The 27,966-nt window shown below is 41.8% G+C and overlaps 1 protein-coding gene across 3 annotated transcripts; it reads right to left on the reverse strand.

Annotated features, from left to right (window-relative positions):
* Positions 1–27,966, reverse strand: LOC115435354 (atlastin-2). 3 transcript variants are annotated; one of them, XM_030157748.1, is made up of 14 exons: positions 27,860–27,966; positions 19,850–20,142; positions 15,122–15,256; positions 10,076–10,180; positions 9,917–9,967; positions 9,781–9,837; positions 8,970–9,062; positions 8,758–8,896; positions 7,095–7,222; positions 5,233–5,289; positions 4,360–4,431; positions 3,855–4,286; positions 3,605–3,619; positions 1–2,651 (listed from the first exon to the last, which is right to left on the reverse strand). In XM_030157748.1, the coding sequence occupies exons 1-14, from the start codon at positions 27,918–27,920 to the stop codon at positions 2,541–2,543; spliced, it is 1,749 nt and encodes a 582-aa protein (XP_030013608.1). In that variant the 5' UTR covers positions 27,921–27,966; the 3' UTR covers positions 1–2,540. The 3 variants fall into 3 exon arrangements, with proteins under 3 accessions (XP_030013608.1, XP_030013691.1, XP_030013760.1); XM_030157831.1 differs by lacking the exon at positions 3,605–3,619; XM_030157900.1 differs by lacking the exon at positions 27,860–27,966 and having other exon boundaries at positions 19,821–19,897.

The raw sequence follows: 27,966 nt of genomic DNA on the forward strand, positions 1-27,966 counted from the left end.
TGTGTCGTAGGAGTTTGGTTTAATATTGTATTGAAAAATAAATTAACGAAATAAGTTTAAAATGTAACAGAAAACCAAAGAGAAAAAAAAAAAAGGAAATAAAGTCCAGATTATAAACATTCTTTGCAGCGGGGGGTGGAAGTCGCAGTGCTCATGTCAGGTTAAATTTACAAATATATTCATATATAAAAAGGAATTTATCGGACATATCCACAAACCACGAAGCATTCCTTTACATCCAGTGAATCCGAGCGGCCGACGTCCCTCCAGCTACAAAAAGGTCTAGAAATTCATATTTATATATGTATAGTTCATACACATGCCCTGTGATGAGGATGAAGCTGTAAAAAACTCAAGTGTACAAAAACAAAAGCATGGGTGGTGACTAAAGTGATGAGATGTGGATGGAATGAAGACGATTCATCGACTGACGCAGTTTTGGCTTAAAACAGAAACGCCGACACTGTGTAAAAGTGTTTGTTGTGTTCTTAGTGTTTTTCATGTGGATGAAGATCAGTCCTTCAGGTCTGGAAAGAACGGGACGAAATGAGACAGGATTCATCTACAGACACCGGTTATCTGGACGTCGCGCTTATCTGGAAACCATTAAACGCATCACGAAGCCTCGTCGCAGAGACGTGAAGGATGCCAACGCTATGTCCACACTGAAGGTCAAACTGAAGGTCAAACCCAAATCTGAGGTTTTTAGCCATATGTGACTCATGTCTGAACGGTCACATCACATTTCATCTGACTTTTACATCGTTAAAACCCAACAGACGCTACAGTTCAGCGCTGGAGGAGACGCAACCAGGAAAGATCCATATTTTCTTCATCAACAGTGTAATGCATGTGACGTCACTTCAGGACATAGACTGTTCAAACATTAGTCTAATGACATCACATTTACATTAGAATGAGAACCAGAAAAAAAAAAAAAAAAAAAAAAATCAGATTTCAGCAAAAAATTCTAACTAAGCATTAAGAACTGCAGTGTGAATGGAGCGTTCCAGACGTTCATCTCAGTGGATTTTCCGTTTCATCTCTACAGTTTGAATCTGATCGTTTTGTTTTCATGATCATCTGATCTACACAAACGGAAATGCTCATTCTTTAGTTTCCAATTGGACTCTGATAGGTCTGTCAGTGAATTCACCGTCTGAACAGAGGATTTACTGACAGAATCCCAGATGGGTTCAGGTCTGGTCTGAGCTGAACCACATGGCCATCGGGGGTCGTTTGTTCAATAATTAAATGTGATTTAATTCGTCTCAGTGTGGAAACCCGGGTTTATGATCATCACGGTGGATTTCCACATCCACAATGATCCAACTCTGACACCGTTCATTCATTCAACAGTTTTTCTACTTTTTCCCAGAATCACAAACTCAACACTTGAACTCAGCTGTGAAGGAGAACTTTAGAAGTTTTTTTGCATTATTTCAAGAAAAGTTGATTGTCATAATTCTTTGTGTTTTTTACTGAGAAAAATGAAAGTGACACAAATGGAATAGGTTTGTCTTTTCGTGGATCATAATTACACGAATATTTTAGTTTTTTGTAATTTTCATACTTTTACTATTTTCAGATTTTTGCTGTGAACGTGTGACTCTTCCAGTTCATTGATTATTCAACCTTTTCATACATGATTCAGTTCTGATTTTGATGGCTGGAATGTAGTTTAATGGTAAATGTCAGATGTGGCATAAACATGTTCATAAACACTGGATTTAAAAGTTTGGCATCATTGTCCACATTAATGACTTGATAATGTATTAAAATCACAGAAGCATTAACTCTTAAATTAAATATCAGGTAATAATTGCAGTGCTATATATTACTATTTACACTATTAATTTGGACTAATTATTGCAAATATTGTGATTTTAATTGAAGTTCAAAGAACTATACAACATGCATGAAAGGGTTAAATCAGGTTTGTGACTGATTTTCAGAATTATGTATTTTTTTTTCTTGTAAATTTGTGAGTTTTTTCCTGCTTCATTATTTCAGGGAATGGTGGTTTTAGTGGTTTTTGTCCAAAATGTCTTTCATTTTGCTCTGTTTTCGTGTGATGTCGAACCCTGATGCTCAGATTCTGGGTTGATGTAGAAAAACTGCCGCAGTCATGTGGTCACTGTACTAAAGCTACGCTGCTGCCGGTTCCATCTCGGAGCCTCTACAGATAAAGCTGTAAACTTTGGTTGTGACTCCGCCCCCTGGCGAGGAGGAGGAGGGTCTGTGGTCACGCTCGTCATTGTACATTCACAGAAATGGGAATCATTAATGTCGAGGCGTCGTCCCACAGGTGAACTCTCACCTGGGACGATACTCGGTGATGGAATGATGGACCCACCCACAAATAAATACCTAAAACCCAGCCCACTGACACCAAATAAAACTCGAACCACCTCGTCCTGGTCTACAGCAAGTCCTTAAGTTGTCTACGGGATGAACACAGACCCACTTGAACCATCGTTTCCAAACCCAGCACAAGGCGAGGAAGAGGAGGGTGAAGGTGACTGACAGAAGGCGTGACACTAGTTTTTCTTCTTCACATTGTTGTTGGATGCGAGTCGAGGCCGCGGCGCCGGGATTAGGTTTCCGAATGGAACTCGACTCCGAGCCACTTCGAAGAGTTTGGAGAAAATCTGGAAAGAGGAGGAGGAAGAAGAGGAGCACTGGTTAAAAAAGCTGCAAAAACAATCTACTGATGAACCACAAAACCCATCTGTGTCTTCTCTAATAATGTTTCTATTAATGAAACAGTTTAAATTGTAAAGTATACTTTCTTCCAAATGTCCATGAAGATGTCAGACTTTTATTCATGTAAGACATATTCAGGTTCATTCACAATGATTCATTTTCATCTCACTGTATATCTTAACGGAAAAAAAAAAAAAAAGAAAAGGCAATAAAAGACACAAACTAAACTTAAATGACAGGAAATGTCTTTAGGTTCATTTATTCTCTCCATCAGATTCACATTTGGATACACCATCTGTCCCTCCTGTGTTCATTTCATTTGTATTTCTACATTTCCTAAAAAAAGTGATTTTCTTGTTTGACTTCCTGGTTGTACAGCGGTGTGGTTACCACCTGTCACCACACTGGCATCTGGAGGGTTTGTTTAGCATTGTATATTATTGTATTTTAGAGTTGGCTCAGTCCGGTTTAGTTCAGTTGGGGACTCATCTTATGGAAATGTCGAGACTTGAAATGTGCTAACCCATGTGGTCGAACAGGCTGGTAAAGGGTTGATTCAGAGCAGTGCCCTCTGGTGGACTGATGCCAAACGCTCATTCCAACATGAAGAATAAATACAGGTGAAATTAACATTTGTTTTTCATATGAACATAGAGATTAAATGAACCTGAAGTTAACTGTCTTCTATTTCTCCACCAGCAGGAGGCAGCACATAGTCTGTTTGGAACATCTTAAATAATAAGAAATACTTTGGATTTTCAGCCCAAACAACCTCCATCTAACAGATAAAACCAGACAAGCTTAAAAAAACACATCAGACTGATCTGAAACACATGTTGTTCTTGTTGCGTTTCTGTCAAAACACTAAACCTGAATCAACCTGGACCTGATCACTCACCTTTCGAGGTGTCCTCTGAAGGCATGAGGAGAAAAACAGGAGGAAGAGGAGGATGAGGATGACAGAAACACACAGTCCACTTTCAGAAAAGCATTGGTTTAGAGACGACACACCGACCGTCAGGTCATGTGACTAAACTGACCTTACTGTAGGCTTTTATTGTGAAAGGATGAGTAGGATCTATGACTGTTCTGATTGACAAATGGCTAATGGACGTCACCTCCCTGTGATTGAACAGAAGGAGACTCACCTGTTCCCACAGGATGTCCGCCGCCTGGTCGATGACTCCACCCACTTCACGGAACTCGCCGGAGTACTTGACGTAAGCCCAGACGCAGAGCGCTGTCAGGGCCACGCCCATCACTAGGTTACACATCGTGGCCACAGAGTTGATACCCACGAAACCAGTGACCAGCGATGCCACATACATGACGAACATGACGGCGAACAGTGTGGCAGGCGTCCGTGCAGCGTAGAAGATATTCTTGCCGTCGTTGTGCTTGGTGAAGTTGGCATAGGTCTCGTCGAGCTCCACCTCCAACTGCTCCTGGTAGCGGCGGCAAAAATCCTCACCGCCCATCTTTTTAACAGAGCGGAAGTGTCGCACTGACGCCTGGCGGAGCTCGGTGTGGTGACGCTCCAGCTCTGCTGGTGAAATGTAGGGTTTGTCTCCACCACAGATCTGAGGTCAGAGAAGACACATTAATGGCAACATAGCTTTTGGTGAAAGTGGACGGTGGCGTGTGGACACTTACCTGCTCCATGCTACGAGTGTACAAGTCTTTGGCTCCAGCAACAGCTGCAAGGTTATTGGCTTCAGCCGTTGCCTGGGAAACAAAGGACCAATCAGTATATAACCGTGGAAACGAAAACCCAGAGTGTGATGGTGGACATTCAGATGAAAAATTAAAAACCTGTTTGAATCTGACATCAAACAGAGTTCGAGTCTTCAGACACGACAACAAACAGGAAGTCAGTAACATGCAGAGGATGGAAAATACATCACAAAGACATTAACACCAAACAGGAAGTGACAGAAAAAGAAAACAACAAATGGGAAAAAAGAAATAAATATTTGGAATAAAAAAAGAATAAAAACAAACTGCCTTCAGTTCTGATGTGACTGATTAAAACATTAAAACTATGGGTGACTGAATATTTTGGTGAAAGAGGATTATTGTGTTTGAATGAACTTGAAACAGTTGCCATAGAAACAGCTTTGGAGTGTCGATGATCCACAGAGACATCACTCCCTGATAATTTGACATAAATAAAAGTTTGAGACATGCTTTTATCTGATAATCTGTCACTGTATATAATAAAGTCAACAGATAATCAGATGTTTGTGCATTAACTAATACATCAAATTATCCACAGAGACAGTGTCTGCATCTAATAATAATAATAATAATAATAATAATAATAATAATAATAATAATAATAATCTTTTTTAATCTTCAATTGTTGGAATGAGGCTCATTAAAGTCGATTACACCTGGATGAACTCAGACTAAATGTGATTAAAAACACTCATAACTGGAGTGAATGCAGCAGATTCATGCTGTAACCAAACACATAAGGTCTGGACAGGCAGTGTTGTGTCCAGTAGGAGGCGCTGTGGGACTCACCTGCAGCATTGATTTGGGATGAGGAAGCTCCTCCCCCTGGTAGATCTTCATGTAGGCCTGAGGACACAAAAGTCCAACAGCTCAGGTAAAGGTTGAACAAATAAAATATACAGAGAATCATTAATAAATGAACAAGAAACAAAGAACAAACACCAACAAGGTCTTGAAATGACTATTTACTGTCTTTATTACCTCTGCCAGGAGGTATTGTGATCACTTTGCTTTGTGTGTTTGTTAGCAAGATAACTCAAAAAGTTGTGGATGGATTTTTGTGAAATTTTCAGGAAATGTTGATACTGGCACAAGGAACAAATGATTAAATCTTCGTGGTGATCGGGGGTGGGGTGGCAGATCTGTCTTGGCGGAGGTCTGCACTCTCCGAGTGCTTTTCTAGTTATTTATATGTTCGTGTTCATGTATTTATATTTATTTATTTACATCAAACTCCAGAATGAACTATCAGCAGAAACTCATGGGGTCAGACATGGTTTCATCACTGATTCTACTATAACTCAGAACCAAAAACCAGCCTTTAAACTAAAATATTCAACATTTATCGATATCAACGGATGTGAACATGTTTCTGTTAAGAATTCACCCTAAACCAGTTCAGAGTCCCGATAGAACTGGAGCTGTCTGGACTCTGAACCGGGTCCTTCTGGACTCTCTAAGACCCTGTTGGACGTGGTTTCAGAGCCTTGATGACGTGGACGTTTGGGGGGCAGGTTTAGGGTTTTTGTGCAGCTTCTACCTCATGTTATTGGATTTGATTTAGATGCAAAATTATGAGGAAAAGTGTAAATATCACGGCAGATGTAAAAACTACCATCAGTCTGAGTTTGACAGATTCTGCTGAGTCGATGGATTTACTGTTTGTAATTTAATATTAATTACTAAGAATGATGCGAATTTGTCATAATATGACTTTTTCTTCTTCTGAATATAATTTTTTTCCTCAAATTTGAAACATATTTTTACCTCTTTGTAAGTGTCAGACAGGTTTTTGGTGGTGAAGTTTATTTTTATGTTTCTCATTTCATTTTTTGAGTTTATAAAACAATTTAAAATAGATTAAAAGTGTCAAAAATTGGTAAATGGTGATTTTAAAAACATAGTTGTAAAACAATGTTTGGTTTGAAATTAATGCTTTGTGTATAAAGTTTATTGTATGAGGGGATCACATGACCAGAACAGAAATGACTCCACTGAGGCATTATGGGATAAAACCAAATGGACACAGAGACAACAGTTCTAAGACTATGTCACTTCTACACACGGTTAAAGAGGCACAAAATGGTACATGTTTATCGGTGATGCTGTGTTTAATATTTTTGTGTTTACTTGGACACTGACTTTATATTAGATATTTATTGAATGCATCTGCTTTTATTTTGGCATGTTGGGACCTGTCTATTTCCTGGAATTAGCCTCAGAGACAAACAAAGACTGAAATATACATTCATAATTCTGTATTTCTTCATAGTTTTCATGGTGCCTTCAAGAGACAAATAAATGTTGAAAAGTCTTCAGTATGAAGTTCTGTTGGACCAGGTTAACTACATTATTAGTGAATGAAAACCAATCAAATTTTGTTGTTAAAAAAAATTGATTTTTCTTGTAATGATGTTTCTCTCCAAATATTATGAATGTAATTTTCTTTTAGTATTATTTTCTTCTATGTAGTTGAGTATTATTCTTGTGTTTTGACCATCTGTCACTGTGGACGAACTGATGAGTGACCTTTAACCCGTCTACACAGACGTCAACACAGACCAGGTCAGATTTACAAACATGAATGTACTGAATAAAGTGAGAGTGTTCCAGGTGGACATGTGTGTCCAGCGATGGTGACTTTGACAGACCTTGAAGTAGTGCAGCAGGTCTCTGCAGGTGACTTTCACTCCTCCAATCTCCTTCTCCACCAGGTTTTCTGGAGACAGCAGCGTTGGCACCAGGTTCACCAGCTCCTTCTTGAACTCCTCATCGATATCTTAAACAAGCGATGGCAGATTTAACAAACGAACACAGAACGAATCAGAACACAAGAGATGGAGGGAAACAACCACGGCAGCAGTGGTCACAGATAGTCTCCAAAACAACAGAGGAGTCCAACCATTGTTCACAGCATTTAACGTGAATTCGAGTGGACGTCAGGAACTTTAAGTCTTAATGAGTCAATATACATGACCATATAAATTCAATAACTGTTAATCAGATAATTGGAATAATCAGATCTGATGTGTTTACATGCACTTCAGAAATCGATAAACCCCGATTTAGACGTTTCTGTCTATTATCGGATTTCTTTCGGAGGATGTACATATGGTATAATCGAACTTCCTGTTATTGTCTTCAGCTCATGTTTGACTATGTCACTTCTGTTTTCTATGATTTAATTGTTTTTCCCCATGTGCAGATGTAAAAGAACTAAAATCAGATTAACAAGTATACATGCAGGAAGACATCGGAGTATTGGAGAGAAATCCAGGTGTGTTAATCCGATTTCTCATAATCAGATTACTGCTGTTATCTGATAAAACATATCCGATTACACTGTTTACATGATCACTAATAATCTGAAAACTCCAATAAACATATAATGATCAGAAAATTAGTGTGAATGTAAATGAGGTCATTGATGATGGTCCAATTTTAAAAAGAACAAACTGGATGTAAGGAAACATATTGATTCCATTTAGATATTTTTCTAAATCTGACTGGTTGATTCACTATCTTGTTTATTCATTTATGTATTTTCTTGACAGTTTAAAAGTGCTTTAAATGAAATGCAGATTTATTGTCGACATTTGAGGAAAAACCTGATGTAGTTAAATTTACCGATCATGCCATTTATTTCACTGTTGTTTCTGAGTGGAAACCACTGGACTGAATGACAGTTATTTTAACTGCCACAAAATAATTTTATGTCATAGCTTTATTATTTTTCTAAAATTAATGTCATGTATAATTGAGCATTATTATGGATTAGAGTGGATTTATTTTTTCTACCTTGTGTTGCACAGGGGGAAATATTTAACTGTTACAATGAAGAAGACTTGTGCCGTGTTTTTTTTTTTTTTTTTTGTCTAAATGCACCTAAATGTGTAGAATGGCACCAAAGATTAGTTAAGATCTTTAAGAGGTATTGCAGTGTCTCTAATAAGTTAATTAATAATTTGGTTTATTTTAACTTTGGTTTATTTTTCACTTTTGGACCTTGTGTGGATGAAGTTTTCTCCCTGTTGGTTGTCGAGGTGTGTATTTATGTTTATATTTATTTTACATTTGGCCTCACATAGAATCTGCAAATAACACCATACAGTTCAATAAACTATTAGTTCAATCAAACCTTAACAGTTTCCTTTTCTGAACAGCTCATTGTCTTAATTTCAGAACTTTTCCAGGTTTTTCTCTTTATGTACATTTGTTTTCTTATATTGTCATATGTAAATCACAGAAACCAAAGATCTCCTGTGATTTCACATTCTGTTCTGTGTTTTCCCAGAGGCAGTGTGCTGCTCGTACCTCGGAGGCGGCCGTCGAAGTGCGGGTTTGTCGCCACCTTGAGACCCGGATGTGGCAGCAGGAAGCAGCCAATGTTGGAGAAGCAGGAGTGGATGTGTTTCCTGACGTTCTGCAGCTCCTCGTGTTGGTTCTGCTTCACCTGAACAGACGGACACACATCAGGATCCAGATCCAACCTGACCCGTTTCAGATGCAAACGGGGTCTGACTCACTTGCAGCCTCCTCTCCAGGAAGCTCCGCCCTCCTTCCAGGCCGTATGAATGCTCGTAAGGGTAACTCCAGTCTCTGATCAGGAACATCAGAGTCTAAACAGACACAGATCCAGGATCAGAGGCAGAAACTGGTCAAAGCTGGTCCCTTAGTTACACATTGACATGGTTTGACAACAACTGTACAAAGTTCTAGACAGAAGAGGAACCAGAAACCGCTAAAGCAGACCCTCACATATTCTGTATTAAATGAAGCTGAAAACGCCTGTGGTCATTCTGACATGTACAGCAGAATTAATGTGAGTTAAAACCAATTATTCGATGCTCCAGTCTCTGTTTTAGAGAGTCATTGATGTTTCAGAACATCACCACTGTTGATCTTCTGCTTCTCTAGGTTCCATTTTGTTCACTCATATTCGAGTACATATCGGTTAATCTTCAACGGATAATATTGTTAATTAATACAGAGATCTCCATTATTAAATACAAACTACTGTTAAAAGAAGATTCAAGTGTATGATTAAATACAAACAAGAAACTGAAAAACAGTAAAAATATCAGATTACTCATAATAATTCAATTTATTTATATTTTAATGTGTTCGAAGGAGTCAACTCATCCAGGAAACGAGATTCATGACAAACCTGTGATTGAACATATGAACAAAAAACACTCCCATCGGTGCAGTTAGAGCTCTAATGATCATCTGTTGTGAACTATAGAATTCATCTGCAGGCATTTTAATCACTGATTAATGAGTGAGCAGTTGGGTCTCCTTGTCTGAACATTTCCAAGTGAGGAGGACCTGTTGTACCTGAAACGGTTTCTCGTAGACCTCCTCCATGGCCAGACGACCGTACTCCGTGAACAGCTGAGGACAAACACACTCTGCTTTAATCACCGTGTTCATGGAGAAGCTCAGAGGTCGGAGACGAGGAGTTGATACTGACCTGTAGGTGCTGGAGGTCATCTTCCTGGACGTTCTGTGACAGATTGTAGACCTGGAACACAAACACACCAGAACCTGAAGGTCACACTGACCCCACTGGGTTTAACATCAGATAGGTTCTGAACATGGTGGATGTCCGTTGAGTGGACCGCCCACTGACCTGGACTGAGCTGGTCATGGTGCTGAGGGCGAACAGGGTGGCACAGTCCTTGATGGTTGACTGACTGTCGAACGCCCCCTGTGTGTCGATTAGTAGAACTGCAACCTGTAAAAACAGTCAGAAAAAGTTTGAGTTAATCCCTAAACACCCAAACATCCACTATCGACCAAAACCATCTACTGATCTAAACTGTCAGATATGACCCATTTGGACTATGAAGAAAAATAATAAAAAAGGCAACAAAATAAACAAAAACAGAAAAAAAAAATAAAATAAAATGAACGAAAACAATAAAAAATTTAACAAAATAAGGCTGTAGACACGTTTTTTATGTTCAGTTAATGATATATTTTGCATAAAGTCACTGTTTCTTCAGTTTTCTCTGTTGATACAATAACCTTTGAATTTACTCTCAACTTTAATGAACATCTTCATGAGTGAATTAAAGATGGGAAAATATCTGATTTACACTAAAAAATACAGAGGATAAATCATTTAGAAAAGGTTAAAGGCAGAGAAAAATTCATTTTGAAATGATCACAGACATAGTTCTATGTCTTTAAGGGTTAATACTTTGACTGTCCGTCCGTCCATCCATCCATCCATCCATATCTTCCGCTTTATCCGGGGCGAGGTCGCGGGGGTAACAGTCTAAGCAGGGATTCCCAGACTTCCCTCTCCCCAGACACCTCCTCCAGCTCTTCCGGGGGGACCCCGAGGCGTTCCCAGGCCAGCCAAGAGACATAGTCTCTCCAGCGTGCCCTAGGTCTTCCCTGAGGTCTCCTCCCGGTGGGACATGCCCGGAACACCTCCCCAGGGAGGCGTCCAGGAGGCATCCGAAACAGTTGCCTGAGCCACCTCAGCTGGCCCCTCTCGATGTGGAGGAGCAGTGGCTCTACTCCGAGCTCCGCCCTGGTGACTGAGTTCCTCACCCTATCCCCAGTCACCCTACGGAGGAAGCTCATTTTGACCGCTTGTATTCGGGATCTTGTCCTTTCGGTCATGACCCAAAGCTCATGACCATAGGTGAGGGTAGGAACATAGATTGACCAGTAAATCGAGAGCTTCACCTCTCGGCTCAGCTCCTTCTTCACCACGACAGACCGATACAACAACCGCATCACTGCAAACGCTGCACCGATCTATCTGTCAATCTCACACTCCATCCTTCCCTCACTCGTGAATAAGACCCCAAGATACTTGAACTCCTCCACTTGGGGCAAGGGCTCCCCACCGACCTGGAGAGGGCAAACCACCTTTTTCCGGTCGAGTACCATGACCTTGGATTTGGAGGTGCTGATCCTCATCCCAGTCACTTCACACTCGGCTGCAAACCGCCCCAGTGCACCCTGAAGGTCCAGGCTTGACAAGGCCAACAAGACAACATTATCCGCAAAAAGCAGAGATGAAATGCTGTGGTCCCCAAACCGGACCCCCTCCGGCCCCTGGCTGCGCCTAGAAATTCTGTCCATAAAAATTATGAACAGAACCGGTGACAAAGGGCAGCCCTGCCGGAGTCCAACATGCACCTGGAACAGGTCTGACTTACTGCCAGCAATGCGAACCAGGCTCCTGCTTTGGTCATACAAGGACCGGACTGCCCTTAACAGAGGGCCCCGGACCCCATACTCCTGAAGCACCCCCCACATGATACCACGAGTATGGGGCCATTATTGCAGCAACATTATTTGCAAATGCGTGTGGAGAGTTGAGTGTCCACATCTCAATCTGTCTGTGCGCAGTCGGATTTGCAAATGTGTAAATGAATCTGTAAATGCGTGATGAGATTTGTGTGTCCGCATTTCAATCTGTGTGTGTGGAGAGTTGTGTGTCCGTATCTCAATCTGTCTGTGCGCAGTCGGATTTGCAAATGTGTAAATGAGATTTGTGTGCCTGTACAACAATATGCAAATGTGTAAAACAACTTGTGTGTGTGTAATCAGATTTGAAAAGTCAAGGTATTTTCACTACAAGGCCATAGAAATACAGACAAATCATTGGTTACAAGTCAAGCGGCTTCTCGATTGGCTCTCTTTAAACATGTGAATTTTGCTAGACTTCTGCCATGAGAGATCCACAAATGCATAGCGGGATTTGTCTGTGAAACCAGGGTTTGTGTGCCTGGGCTCAGGCTCACAAGCTCCCTCATTCCGGCTGCATTCAGCTTTGCTCGCTCTTTACATTGGTAGTAATACAGCCTACATGCCACCAGTTGGCGGTATTTTAAGGGTACATGACATTACTGGGCTTAGTGGTGGTTGTACCCATAGACATAGACCCATTTGTATTCCATTATAAATCTGTTACATTGAGTTTGTTTTTAAAGCTAAACGTCGCTTATCCATGGATTATTCGTAGCCCCAAACATCTGACCCTTCTCGTCGTTTGCAGCCATCTTTCCTTGCCCAGGTGAATCATCTTCTTCGATTTTTAGTGGCAGTTGGTGAACCTTGCAAGCACAACTCATGTAAACTCACGTCAGGTACAAGAACGAGCAAAGCCGAACGCAGCCGGAATGAGGGAGCCTGTGAGCCTGAGCCCAGGGCAGCCTGAGGCCAGGCACACAAATCCTGGTTTTACAGACAAATCCCGCTATGCATTTGTGAATCTCTCACGGCAGAAGTGTAGCAAAATTCACGTGTGTAAAGAGAGCCAGTCGAGAAGCTGCTTGACTTGTAACCAATGATTTGTCTGTATTTCTGGGTCTTGTAGTGAAAATACTTTGACTTTTCAAATCTGATTTTACACACACACACACACACACACACACACACACACACACAAGTTGTTTTACACATTTGCAGATTGTTGTACAGACACACAAATCTCATCACGCATTTACAGATTCATTTACACATTTGCAAATCCGGCTGCGCACAGACAGATTGAGATGCAGACACTCAACTCTCCACATGCATTTGCAAATAATATTGCTACAATAATGGCCCCATACACGAGGGACATGGTCGAACGCCTTCTCCAAATCCACAAAACACATGTGGACCGGTTGGGCGAACTCCCACGAACTCTCGAGCACCCAATGGAGGGTATAGAGCTGGTCCAGTGTTCCGCGACCAGGACGAAAACCGCATTGTTCCTCCTGGATCCGAGGTTCCACTATCAGTCGGATCCTCCTCTCCAGTACCCTGGAATAGACTTTCCCCGGGAGGCTGAGAAGTGTGATCCCCCAATGGTTGGAGCGTATCCTCCGGTCCCCCTTCTTAAAAAGGGGGACCACCACCCCGGTCTGCCAATCCAGAGGTACTGTCCCCGACTGCCAAGTGATGTTACAGAGATGTGTCACCCAAGACAGTCCCTGCACATCCAGAGACTTAAGGTACTCAGGGCGAATCTCATCCACCCCCAGTGCCCTGCCACCAAGGGAGGAGCTTGCCAACCACCTCAGTGACTTCAGCTTGGGTGATGGATGAGTCCACCTCTGAAACCTCAGCCTCTGCTTCCTCCATGGAAGACGTGGCAGTGGGATTGAGAAGATCCTCGAAGTATTCCTTCCACTGTCCGACAACATCCCCAGTCGAGGTCAGCAACTCCCCACTTCCACTGTAAACAGTGTTGGTGAGGAACTGCTTTCCCCTCCTGAGGCGCCGGACGGTTTGCCAGAATTTCCTTGAGGCTGACTGATAGTCCTCCTCCATGGTCTCCCCAAACTCCACCCAGACCTGAGTTTTTACCTCCACAACCGCTCGGGCTGTGGCACGCCTGGCCTGCTGGTACCCATCAGCTGCCTCGGGAGTCCCACGAGCCACCAAGGCTCGATAAGACTTCTTCCTCAGCTTGATGGCATCCCTTACTTCCGGGGTCCACCACCGGATTCGGGGATTGCCACCACGACAGGCACCGGAGACCCTGCTGCCGCAGCTCCGAGCAGCCGCTTCAACAATGGAGGTGGAGAACATGGTCCACTCGGACTCAATGTCCCCAGCCTCCCCCGGGATCTGGGAGAAGCTCTCTCGGAGGTGAGAGTTGAAGACCGTGCTGACATCGGGCTCTGCCAGACATTCCCAACAGGCCCTCACAACACGTTTGGGCCTGCCGAGTCTGTCCGGCTTCCTCCTTTGCCAGCGGATCCAGCTCACCACCAGGTGGACATCGGTTGACAGCTCTGCCCCTCTCTTCACCCGAGTGTCCAAAACACACGGCCGGAGGTCTGATTACACGACAACGAAGTCTATCATCGACCTCCGGCCTAGGGTGTCCTGGTGCCACGTGGACTTATGGACATCCCTGTGTTCGAACATGGTGTTTGTTATGGACAAACTGTGGCTAGCACAGAAGTCCAATTACAAAACACCACTCTGTTCAGATCGGGGAGGCCGTTCTTCCCCATCACCCCCTACAGGTCTCACTGTTGTTGCCCACGTGAGCGTTGAAGTCACCCAGGAGAACAATGGAGTCCCCAGTCGGAGCACCATCCAGCACCCCTCCCAGGGACTCCCAGAAGGCCGGGTACTCTGCACTGCTGTTCGGCCCTTAGGCCGAGACAACAGTGAGGCACCTGTCCCCAACCCGAAGGCGCAGGGATGCGACCCTCTCATTCACTGGGGTGAACTCCAACACATGGCAGCTGAGCTGAGGGGCTATGAGCAAGCCCACACCAGCCTACCACCTCTCACTGCGGGCCACGCCAGAGAAGTGGAGTCCAGCCCATCTCATGGGCTTTGGTTCTAGAGCCCAAGCTGTGTGTGGAGGTGAGCCCAACTATATCTAGACGGTATCTCTCAACCTCCCTCACAAGCTCCGGCTCCTACCCCCCCAGCGAAGTGACATTCCATGTCCCAAGAGCCAGACTGTGTCCAGGGATTGGATCGTCGAGCCGCCTGCTGTCGACTGCCACCCAATCCACACTGCACCCGGCCCCTACGGTTCCCTCGGCGGGTGGTGGGTCCACCGGAAGTACTTTGACTGTGGTAGTTTTAATCTTGGTCTTCGCTTCAGAGAAGTGCCCCCTGCATTTTTAAGACCGTTTCTGCTGTGGATGGAGGTCTGGTACAGGTGGACTGACCCGTGGTCAGATGTTAAACCAACCTTGCAGCCGTCTGGTTTCTCCACTATGAACACCTCGCTCCAGGCCAGGATTCCCGTGGTTTCCCTCTCACAGCCGCCTCGCCAGGTGAAGCCAGTCAGGGGCTCGTCCTCGCTGCCGACCCACGAACTGGACGACTGAAAAAGGACCAAATTAATCTGACCTCAGATCAGAAGGACATGACACAATGAATACAAGTCACCTCGTCCACATGAGGCTTTGTTCAGAGAATCATCACAGTAAATAGGTGGAATTGATGACTTTTAGAGACATTTTACAGATGCAACTTTAACCTTCAAGAACCCAAACATCCTCCATCAACCAAAACCATCTACTGATCTAAACTGTTTAATACCTGTTGATCCACTAATCCTATCAATCCATGTAAATAATTGGTGTAAAATGCAGTTTGTCTTCTTTTCATAGTCATCACATATGACCCACTTGGATGTTCAGAGGCTCCATAGTGAACATGGAAACACTGTCATCTACAACACTGATTCACCAGTAATACACATAGAGTTGGATCAATGACAGTGCATGGAGACACTTGGTTTATGTTCAGTTACTGATATACTTTGTTGAAAAAGCCACTTTTTCTTCAGTTTTCTCTGTTTTTCATACAATAACCTTTGAATTTACTCTGAATTTTAATGAACATCTACATGATCAGTAAATTAAATATGAAATTAAAGCTGCAAGCAGCATTGGGCAGGACCTCGCACCGTGCATTCCGCCTCCGGTGACCGTTGACACCTCAGCTCCACTCACACCTCTCCGTCCCGATACTAGCTCCCACCCTTTTGTGTCCGTCATCCTTACATCCCTACAGAACACCAGCGGCCCTCTGCTGAAACCACCATCACTTTATAATGAGGCTTTTATTTTGGAAATACCCTACTGTGTGTATGTGTGTGTGTGAGACAGACAGAATCAGTCTGAATGAATTGAAATTATACAAACGGTTGAGCATAAAAGTCATGATTTACCATATTTAAGACTTTTATTTTGAAAAACCCTATTGTGTGTGTCTGTGAGAGAATAACTTTGCATGAACTAAAACTGTAGAAACAGTTGAGCGTTTGGCATAAAAATGGAGAAGTTATTTCATAGACATGATATAGAATTTTTAATAAGGCTTTTATTTTGAAAAACTGTACTCCATGTTCTCTGTAATGTGTGCAAAATGTCAAAAATCCACAATATAATGCAGCAAAACCTGTTTTAATATATGCAGGAAAAATTTTTTTTTACACTGCCTGGGGTTTGAACCAGCAACCTACTGCACAATGGGCCACTGCTCTACCCACTACAACATTTGTATTTGCTTACAAACTTGCACCATTAATCGTTTTATAGGGATTTTTTTCAAACTGAGAACTGACATTAAAAGTACTCTTGGAACAAATCATGATTATTCCATAACCGTTGGCCCTATCTCAAAAATTCTTTCACTTTTGGATTCTATAGACTTTAAGGAATTTTATTATTTAAAACTTTTTTGAAAAAAGTCCAACATGAATAAGCAGTAACTGCAGAAACGTGGAGTAACTTTGAAAGGCAGATTGCCAACTTCCTGTTGGAGTTAGCTCATGGGTGTCGGTGTATGATTTGTCGGGCTCAATCAGACCAACATTTTGGTGTTTGTTTCATGTGTCTGTTACATTCCTACTGGCCGCTAGGGCAGTTTTTTTGTGTTTTTTAGTATATAGGTGGCGCTACAGAGTCCATTTTGGCATCCAAGGGGTTAATTTTGATATTGTATGAACGTGTTCACCATCCATGACATACATGGTGAATTTGGTGACTTTTGGAGCATGTTGAGGGGGTCAAATGGCAGTTTAAAGTGAAAAAAGTATGAAAATAAACAAATTGTAATAAATCAATAACCGTACATCCTATCTAAAAAATTTTTGCATGCAAGAGTTGTGGTTAGTCCCGTGAACGGATAGATATACAACATGTGGGGAAAAAGTCCGAAGTGAAAAATGAGTTCCAGACATTGCAACTTTCTGGGCTTCTAAAAAAAAATTAAGGCAGTTCTGAAAAAGTTGTGAGATCACTGTTTTGAGAAGGGTTCACTCTATCTTTTGGTGCTATTTAGAAGTCAATATGACAAACGGTGTCAGACGAGTTAGTTTTAGAAATTTTATTTTGAAAGGCATATTGCGAACTTCCTGTTGGAGTTAGGTCATGGGTGTCAGTGTATCATTTGTAGTGCTCCATCCAACAAACATTTTGGCACTGGTTCCATGTCTACAACATTCCTACTGGCCACTAGGGCCACTAAGGTTTTTTTTCCACATAGGTGGCACTAGAGAGCACATTTTGGCACTTATGGGGTTAATTTTTACATTTTATCAAATTTTTCGCCAGGGCTGACATACATGCCAAATTTGGTGAGTTTTTGAGCATGTTTAGGGGGTCAAAATCCAGTTGAAAGTCGCGACGGTATAATAATAATATAAAAACAAACAAAAAACAATAGGGCCTTGCTTTCAAGGTAAGGCCTCTCACTGTGAGTGAGAGGGCCTTACCTTTCAGCTCGGTCCCTAAATATATGACTTTCACTGAACAAATGTAAAATACAGAGGATAATATTGTAATAAATGGGGATAAATCACTTCAGAAAGGTTAAATAGAGAGAACTCTTCATTCGGGAGCTGCCACAACAGCTGTAGGTCATTTTATGGTCAATGCATGAATATTCTATTGATGTCCTCAAACATGGAGGTGGTTCATTAAATTAATCATTATTTTAATAATCATTGTCATTACATGCTTTATGCTTATTTTAAGGTGTTTTGTTCATTTTTCTTCCCTAAAAGTGCTATAAAGAATTAAAGAATAGATTTTTTTCATTTTTTATAAATGTTCAATTGCAGCAGTAAGTGATACAGTTATTGTATTAGATCGATTTCACAGTTCTGTTTGGAATTGCTACTACAAACACACAAGCACTTTGTTAAAGAGGCAGAAAATGGAACACTGTTCTTCATTTTGAACCTTTTCTTTCATAATGTGATCGGTTTTGTTGACATGTAAGGTAGATTTTATTTTTGTCTTTTTTTTACGAATGAAAGAGAGTCATTTTTTAATCTCAGCTGCGAGTGGTTTGGTTTACATCTGACAGTAAAACTCATCACGGTTATCATTTACACGTGTTGCCGTGCGTTTTCCCTGTAGGAGACGTGTGAACAATGACCTGTCCGTGACCTGACCATTGGGGGCGGGGCTTATTCTGCACATAAAGATGGCCTTTATGAGTGGAATGAGTGGCAGAGGCCCAGCCACAGAGCTGCCATTGTGTCCTCCTAAAATCCTCTTTACACCCAGACCGAGCCCTCCAGAATGTTCCTCAGTGCTTACTGTAGATTAACAGGCCAAAGGTTGAGATGCCACGCAAACATTTCAATGGCGTTTATGTCATGACGCAGCGACAGACACGAGGAGGTCGTTTTATTTCCCGTTTGTTCCTTAACTACAAACTGAGAAAACAATGATCTGATGTAAAAACTTGTATTTTTGGGGACTTTTAAATTTGACAGGGAGGCTCTGTGCTGTTTGTCATGTCCAATATGATGAAATGAAGCCTGATGCATGAAATTAAGATGTTAAAAGCACAAAAAGGACAAGGAAAAAAAAATGCATCAAATCTAAAACACACACCAGTAACAATATTCAGACGATTTCGCTGTAACATGAAAATATAAAGAAGGATAAATGTAAAGAAAACCCAAAACATCACAATAAACAGCATTTTCACTGAACAGTTTCTGCTGAGTTGATGATGAATCAACCACAGTAAAGCATCACAATTAGACCAGTATCAAGACAAGTATCAAAGACGTCTGGTATCGTTTGTTCCAGAGAGGTGAATCTGATCAGCCTCAGAACAGTTTTATACATTTTTATTGATAATAAAATTTGTTCAGTTTTCATCTGGTAAAAATAGTTTGAGTAATACTGTGTATTTTTATTTTCTTTTGGTTAAAATGGGAAATTAGTTTTGATAACAGCATTGTTTCAGAACCGATACTGAAGTTGTGATTTAATACCACCGATCCCTGATCACATGCTCTCAATTTAGCTGATCATTTTGATTGTTCTGTCACAGATTCCTGTTCAGACTCCGTTTTCCTCCATGTTGCTCGTACAGTTTCCTGCTCTAGAAAAATGCCGCCGCCCCATCCAGTGCCATGGACAGTTAATTCTGTTGTTATTTAGGTCAATGATCAGATCCATTCTTCTGCTCCACTTTCAGAACTGACACATGCATTTCAGGTCGACGAGTTCTGTTAACATATTGGGTCATAAGAAAAACTAAACCCCAGGTCAAAAAGACTTAGACTCTATAATCCATAATGATGTGTTGTTTTACACACATCCAGATTATGTGACACCCATTCAGAACCAGAATAAGAAAACAGTTAACCTGCAGTCGAGTAAAATTAAAAAAAAAAAAAAAAAAAAAAAAAAAAAGATTCCTCAAAAACAATAGCAGCAAACACATTGATTGAAAACTGGTCACCTGATGAAATCTGGACGTCTGACATATTTCAGCTCAGTTTAGGGACTATAAATTAATTAACATGTCTTTGTATTTATTGTACGTGGCAGCAGTTGTACAGGTGACGTGTACCTGGCAGTGGCTGAACGGGTGGCGCATACCTAGCGGCGGTTGTACAGGTGATGTATAACCTGGCTGTGGTTGTACATGTGACACGTACCTGGCTGTGGCTGTACATGTAGCGCAGCATGAAGTCCAGCAGGAAGGACTTTCCCTTGCGGAACGCCCCAGCCACAGAAACGACGACCACGTTGAGGTCCTGGATGTCTTCCTGCAGCAGGAGCCGCTCCAGCGCCGCCTCCTGAAGTGAAAACGAGTGCTCGTCCTCATCCGCCACCACGATCTGTACCGGCCTGGCCACGCCCACTTCCTCCTCCTCTTCCTCCTCCAGCAGGTCGTCTTCGTCCTCACCACACCTCATCTGTGATGTGTACGGTTTGAAACCGTGGTCACCTGCAGAGACACTGTGATTAGACAACAGGAAACTCCACAAGTCAAAATCCACACATTTAAGGATCTAAGCATCATGCTCCTACCAAAACACTGTTTTTCACCATCTACCTTCAGCCAGTTTAGGCCGAAACAGGAAGTGAGGAGAACATAAGCAAGGACCAGAGGCCAGCCACTCCTTGTGTTTCGGTCTGAATCCGGGTAAATCAGCTTGAATCTCCTGTAGTGAAAGATGATCACCAATACCCTGCCTACCCAGGGATTCAATTTGAGTCTTAACTTTCAATCTTTTCAAACACTTTTTAAAAAAATCCCAAAATTGAAATTTCTGGCATCAAAATGTACACTGCACCTCTCTTAGTGGTAAAGAACATGTATATACATGTACGCACAACGTAAAGAACAGAACAGATAGACGGACAGAAGGGCGACTAAGAACAGATGGAATCCCTGGTATATCTATATATGCCCGCCCACCCAGGAAACAGTTAAACAACTCTTCAGGTGGAAACTTCATCAGCTGTAGACGCTCTCTGGGGTCATGGTGTTCCTCCTTATCTGCAAAGTGAACTCTGAATTTACACTGATCAATAAACTCTGACATCCACCAGTGAAAGGAAGCTCCTCTGACCACGTCAAACAGAGCAAAGGATAAATTTGTTCAGCAGGACTGAAGAGGTTTACAGTAAACAGAGCCATCCGTCAGATTTGGGTCAAGTTCTCCTTGTATGGCAGCTCCTCCACTTCACTGCCCACTGCTGTTTTTACAAGGGGTCTCTGACTCTTTATGGGCACTTCAGAGATTTCCCCATGTCCAGCTGTTCTGAAACCAGCTATGGACAATGTCTACATGACTACAATGACAACCTCTGGTTGAATGACAGCAGATGGAAAAATTCTATAACATTAAAGTCTAGTGCTATAATACGAAGGTCTACTGTTGTGAATATTTTGGACTTCTTATCTATATAAGAAACATTTTAATAAAAATATAAAAATAAAAACAAGTCGTTCATACAACATTACAGTTGTGTGTTCCATTTCACTCACTGATCAGTCCTCCATCTCCTACTGACTGCCCTGAACGTGGTGTAGACCTGGTTTCATGGATCTGAACCCGTGAACCAATCGTTGCGTGCAAGCATCATGTGATCAGGCCTGAGGAGCCCCACGGCCTCATGGGAAGAAGCAGTGCATCTTCATTCAGGTCAGTGCTCATGTGAGACTTAAAATAAACTGAAACATGACGTAACACTGCAGAAGGGACAGACGGACAGACTGACACACACACAGGACAACCACAAACAGCCAAAACGCGGCCTTGGAGAAGCACAGCGAGCCACTTATTAATGTCCCAGCATCCTCTCTGCCCTGCATGCGAGCGGGCGGAAGAGTAACGCTGAAGAGGTGGCTCAGTTCAGAAACAGGCTCATAATGGAGGATTCACTGCCTTTTCTCCATGTTAGGGCAACATAAGAGGAGAAAGACTATTATTAGACTATGATCTAAAACACAGGTTTGAGGGAGTTTACAGGAAGACGAAAAAATTAATAGGTTCAGTTCAACCAAAACACACAGTGACCTAGTAAAGTTGCTTCACCAGGTTTAGCACATGTCACTGTTAAGTGTTGTACATGAGCAACAGGTTTGGGAATAAAATACTTGAGTCTTTATCATCACAATATCTACATATACTAATCTGCAAAAGCTCAACCAGATAAAAAACAACTGACAACACGCAAAAAGATCACACACAAAATATTAAAGACAAATAGACTTGCAGAACACATTCATTTGGTTTAGATCAGGGACGTCAAACTCATTTTCATTCAGTTCAGAGTGCTGTACTTCTACTCTGTTTATTAGCGATCATCACAGTGGCGACGCTATGCAATTTTGATTTTTCCCTCAAACCAGGTTATGGAAACAAACATGTTTCACATTTTTGTTTTTACTATGTTCCAAATGTTTGTTGCAAATTTGTTTGATATTCTATAGCAAAATTTATAAGGTGTTTGGGTACTGAGCTAAACAGTTGAAATTCACAAACCATTGACATAATGATTTCAGCCTGATTTATAACTATTAACAGAAACTGGTCACTCCTAAAGTGCTAAAAACAAAGGAATTTTTAGGGTTTTTACTGCTGTTAGGTCTAAACAAGGGGTGTCACACAGATAATAATAATAATAATAATAATAATAATAATAATAATAATAATAATAATAATGGATTAGATTTATATAGCACTTTTCTATGAACACATACTCATACTCAAAACGTGTACAGAAGATCCATTATTCATTCGCTCTTACATTCAGAATGTGGTGGTGGTTAACTACATCTATAGCCACAGCTGCCCTGGGGCAGACTGACGGAAGCGTGGCTGCCAATCCACGCCTACGGCCCCTCCGACCACCACTGAACACTCAGACACATTCATGCACCAGTGTGAGTAGCAGCACTGGAGGCAAGGAGGGTGGAGTGTCTTGCCCAAGGACACAACAGCACATGGATTAAGCGGGATTCAAACCGCCAACCCTTCAGTTATTGGACAACCCATCTACCATCTGAGCCCCGGGCCCATACAGGTCCACTAAATGGTCCAAATCCAGCCAGTGGAATGAATGAAATACAAAAAAAACTACACTGAAGACACTGACAATCAGTGTTGTCAAACTCATTCAAGTTCATGTTCCACATGTAGACCAATGGGATCTAAAGTGGATCAGACCAGTAAAGTTATAATAACCTATAAATAATGATATAAATAATGTATAAACAACATTTTCTGTTTTAGTGCAAAAAGTAAAATTACATCAATATTTACATTTACAAACTACCCTTAAACACAAAATGTGAAAAACCTGAACATCCATGACAACCGGGAATTTCTCATGAAAAATTTGTGAATCGTAACAATATAATGTTTATCATGTACACATGTGCATTACATCTTACAGATCACAACAGATCTACAAATACACAAAATATGTAGTAACCCTTGATCATCCATGTCTGTGTAATTTTTGTCCTTGGCAAATTGACCCTGTGGGCCAGTTTGAACCCTTTGATGGCCAGTTTATAAGCCCACAGACCACATGTTTGACACCCCTGGTTTAGACTGCCCACTGTGGACAATGTTAGTACTAACTGTGTAGGATTTGATGCCATTTCTTTGATCATTGAGGAAACGCATGTAGGAAAGTGCACATGACGCTGTTGCCAATGGTGACACCAGAATGGGGTGGAATTAAAAACACCTCACCTGTTCGTTTATTAAAATAAAAACACAGACATCAGACGTCTCTTTTCAGTTGGATGAAGGCCTCGAAACAAAAGGAAACTGAAAATGTAAGTAGTCTCCAGCCTTTCAATAATATTCTACTGTAAAACACCAAACCTCAACTCTGAATAAAAGGTATTTTAACATCCCATCAGTCACTTTGTGTCTTAAGAAAGATCACATCCTGGTGGAGGTTTTTCGGCAGGTATGTTAAATAAAATCCTAGTAAATTAATTTAATAGGGTGAGGAGCTCAGTCACCAGGGAGGAGCTCGAAGTAGAGCCGCTGCTTCTCCACATCGAGAGGGGCCAGCTGAGGGGGCTCAGGCATCTGTTTGGGATGCCTCCTTGGGGAGGTGTTCTGGGCATGTCCTACCGGGAGGAGGCCTTGGGGAAGACCCAGGACACGCTAGTGAGACTATGTCTCTCGGCTGGCCTGGGAATGCCTCGGGATCCCCCCAGAAGAGCTAGAGGAGGTGTCTGGGGAGAGGGAAGTCTGGGCATCCCTGCTTAGACTGTTGCCTCTGCAACCCAGCCGTGGATAAGTGGTAGAAGATAGATGTATGGATGGAAATTCATTTAATGGACACGTTTCTTACAGTGCTGTTACGCAGGCGTGTTGATATTTCTTCTTTCCCGAATAAAACTGTCTCTTTAACAGTGATGGCTCAAGCAGAAATAATCAGAAACCTCATGTACATCCACATCCATCACTGTTTTTCTTTTATTCTTTCCATTTCCTTTCAGAAAGAAAGGCCCACTACTTGATTGTGTAAACTCCACAACCTGCTAGAGGGGAAACAGATCAGTGAAGTGCTGTTTAGTGGTGAACACAGTCATTCCAGAGCTGATCTCAGGTCAGATGATCAGCTTTAGCCTCAAGGAGACGCATTTACAGAGGAGGCTCTAAGGCAACAACACTGTTCTCATTTAAGGAAAACAAATATTCATCAAACAGTTGACATTTCACTTTAATCTCATCAAAAAACTAAAATAGGGCTGCAGCTAATGAGTATTGTTTGTGATTTAGTCTTTGTCATAATACCATTTCCTAAATCACAAGTAGCAGTACCCATGTCTTTAATCCAGAGCAAAAATCTATTCAGTTCATATTAACGATGCAAACCCATAGACTAGTGCAACGCTCTGTAAAATCCTGTCATTACACAGATAAAAGGGACATTTAACACAAATATTAGCTGAAGAGGAGGTTAAGACAGTGTGTTCTTCGCTATTTTAATACATGATTTACTAGTTTTTAACTGTTAATTGCCAACTTGGTACTGGTCACCAGGCTAGCGGCTTTATTTCAGCCCTGTTATAGTGACCTGTCAGCATCGTTCTAAATTTTTTGGTTTTAATCTGGTTTAACTCGTGCACTTTATGCAACAGTGTATTTTTTGGTTCTGAAGAAAGAATTATATATCATAGTGCTTTCAGACAGTGAATTACTGTAATTACAGCTTCTGAACTCTGGTTTATGCAGAGGAAAACAACACTTAAGAGGAAACGCACCAAACAATCTGTGGAATGAATGAAACACTGCAGTGTCACAGTTGGACGTAGACTAAGGACTAGTGTTCAGATTTACTTCAGGTTTTATCAAGACGTTAAATACTGTAATAGAATCATTCCAGAATGATGTAAAAATGGAGCTTTTACTCTGACAACAGACTAAACCTCCAGGAAACCAGAAAAAAATGGTTATATTCAGCTTATGTATTGTGACTCTAAATCAAAAGATCCTCATATGACCTTTAGAGCAGATCCACTAGATCTCAAACCTACTGCCATCTCTCTAGACCCAGTTAAACCAGTTGACCTGAAAATGACAATCCTGTGAAACTCATCAATGAAGCAGAACGTCAGGACTCATCAGGTAAATACAGTTTACGACCAAAACTATGAGGACGGTTGGAAAAAGCCCTGTTATTGAAGACTGTTCAGATTCATATGCTGAACCTCCTACAGGGATTCACTTCAGACACAAAACTACTGATCTGAGATCGGGGCTCTGACCCATGACCGATCCGATTTGGACCAGGTCAACGTAGACTACAGAGACCCATAAATGACAGAATATGGCAGCATCATGTTTTCTTCCCCTGGGGTTGAAATCAGGGATTTGTATGAGATTATTCAACGACAAAAACATTAGTTTGTGTTTGAGTCTTGATTCACAGTGGAACCAAGGCCTGTTGGATCACAACTTTAACTGTTGGATTAACTTCAGCTGCAGCTTCACACTGAAACTGAATGAGACTAAACCACAAAAAAAAATATCCAAAGACACGGTTTATGGTGGTAATAATGATAAGATGTTCAACAGTCAGCAGCAGGATGTGAACGGGAGGTCTAAAGATCAGAGGACAAAGACCACCTGATACCAGATGCTGGGATTCAAGATGAAATAAGACGAAAACTATAAAGAACCGATCAACAGGCCTGAGGACATAATCCAACTGCATCTAAACACCTCTCAGACTGTTCTACTCCTGGTTTTCAACACTAAATACACAACAAACAGGCAGTGAGTTTGTGTCAGTGTTAAACAAAATTAGGAATATTCAAAAGTCAAAGGTTTGCTCAAAGAAACAAACACATTGGCCAAGTCTCCACATTCACCATGTTAAACCTTCAGTGTATTTGTGACAAACAGTGAAAGGACCGATTTCAGGTTTTGTTCTTGGCAGATCACATCAGACTCAGATCACAACAGAAACCAGGACAGTCAGACCTGGTACTAGTTCTGGACCAGAAGACAAGGTCCAGATGGGGCCTGGGTTTCCTCTGGAGTCCGATTTACCATGAAAGGGATGAGACCGGGAAATTATTCAACAGGGTTTTACACAAATACACAATTCTAATATGAATCATTAATAATCAATGATAAAATAATCTCCATTTCTAAATATGAGAAATCAAAACACATAGTTCCTGAAGACCACCGGCCAACTTTACCATAGTCAAATATCAGTTAACATGAGAAAAGTCAAGCTACGTGTCAATCCCTGTCGTTCGACACAGAATTCATTAAAACAAAAGCTAAATGTCAGTAAGAAGTAGAAGCACTAAGATCCAATGAACAGATGTGTCCATCAGGTGTTTCCATACATGTATTTAACATACGTTTTGACATTTCATATCGAAAAAGTTCATCGTAAAAGCAGAATCTGAACAACTGCTCTCACTCAAGGTGGTTTTCAAAGAATTCTGAAGAAATTCTGACCCAGACACTGGAGCCATTTTAGATGAAAACGGAATGCTCCGCTTCTTCTACTCCGTTTATTACAGTTGTGTAACATAGCCTTCAGTGCCACCTGTTGACGACCACAAAACCAAGGATATTTATTCCGAACCATTTTATGGAAATAAACATAAAATATACACGTTCACTCACGGTTCACTTAATATTTTATAAAAACGCAGCCCTTCATCCAGTGTTGCAAAAAACCCTCTAACATTACTGTGTCAATTTACTTGAAGATAAAGTAAACTGAGTATTAGGTCAGACGTCTCCATTTAGTGGATCTTAGTTCCAGTTATAATATTTTCAGTCGCCTCAATGTCATGTGACTCAGACTGAATCCATAACAACAGATAAAACATGATTGTTTTATTGGATTCTAGTGCTTTCTGTATTTTACATCAACGTACTTGGATTAACAAAGTGTAGTTTTTCAGTAGATTCTATGTTATGTGATGATAATTGATAAGACTTGCCTTTATTGGTAATATTCAGATCCCATTGTCATAATCCACCTACATTTTTCCTATAATGTTGAGATAACAGATGTCACATATGTAAATGCACCTTCTGAACAACAGTCAGTGTTAAAACAGATTAAAGGTCATTACACTCTTGTTTGAGAGATTTTCAACCATTTAGCAGTAGTTCAGACTGCATGTGCACTGGCATTATATTCTTCAGTACAACACTGTCATTTCACCGTTTTTCCCCTTTAGTTTCCCGATAAACTGTGGGCTGGAGGACACCCCGGTCGGCTGTCCGGTACAGCCCGGTCGTCATCCTCCGTGGTCCACTCTGCGGATGGATCCCGGATGCGGACCACTATAACTCGCTTGAAAACAGAGCAGGAGCTCCGAATGCTAACGGCTAAGACGGACCGCTAACCCCCCACCAAACCCTGGTGAGGACCGGGCTGCCTACGACGCAGACGCATCGACCCGTGCGGGTTTACCAGCCACTAACAGATTCCCAGGGACGGGTTTGGGGGTGGTTTGCGGGCTGTTTTCCCTGCGGGTCATGGTGTTTAGCGCCGGGATGCGAAAGGACAGATGATGCGATAATTCGACGGAGCGGAGCCCGCGGAGCTGTTTTCCCCCGTTCACCGTCTGAAACGCATCCGGCAAGGGGTCCAAAGGCAGACAGCCCCTGGTGGAGCAGTTAAAAAGCAGGAGGGTGTGCGGTTACCTGGAGGGAAGGCGCTGTTTGTGTGATTCCGCTGCTTCAACCTACTCTCCTCCGCCGCCATCTTTACTGACCTGCCGCAAACTGCTCTGACGTCACAGAGGGTCCGC

The sequence above is a fragment of the Sphaeramia orbicularis genome, chromosome 1 (genome assembly GCF_902148855.1).
Source record: "Sphaeramia orbicularis chromosome 1, fSphaOr1.1, whole genome shotgun sequence".
Lineage (NCBI taxonomy): Eukaryota > Metazoa > Chordata > Actinopteri > Kurtiformes > Apogonidae > Sphaeramia > Sphaeramia orbicularis.

Excerpts from the sequence above, each read along its gene's own strand:
- LOC115435354 (XM_030157748.1), bottom strand. The coding sequence starts at position 27,920 with ATGGCGGCGGAGGAGAGTAGGTTGAAGCAGCGGAATCACACAAACAGC. Across the intron at positions 9,968-10,075 it reads CCATGACCAGCTCAGTCCAG|GTCTACAATCTGTCACAGAA; the intron begins GTCAGTGGGCGG and ends TTTGTGTTCCAG. Across the intron at positions 7,223-8,757 it reads CTTCGACGGCCGCCTCCGAG|ATATCGATGAGGAGTTCAAG; the intron begins GTACGAGCAGCA and ends CGCTTGTTTAAG.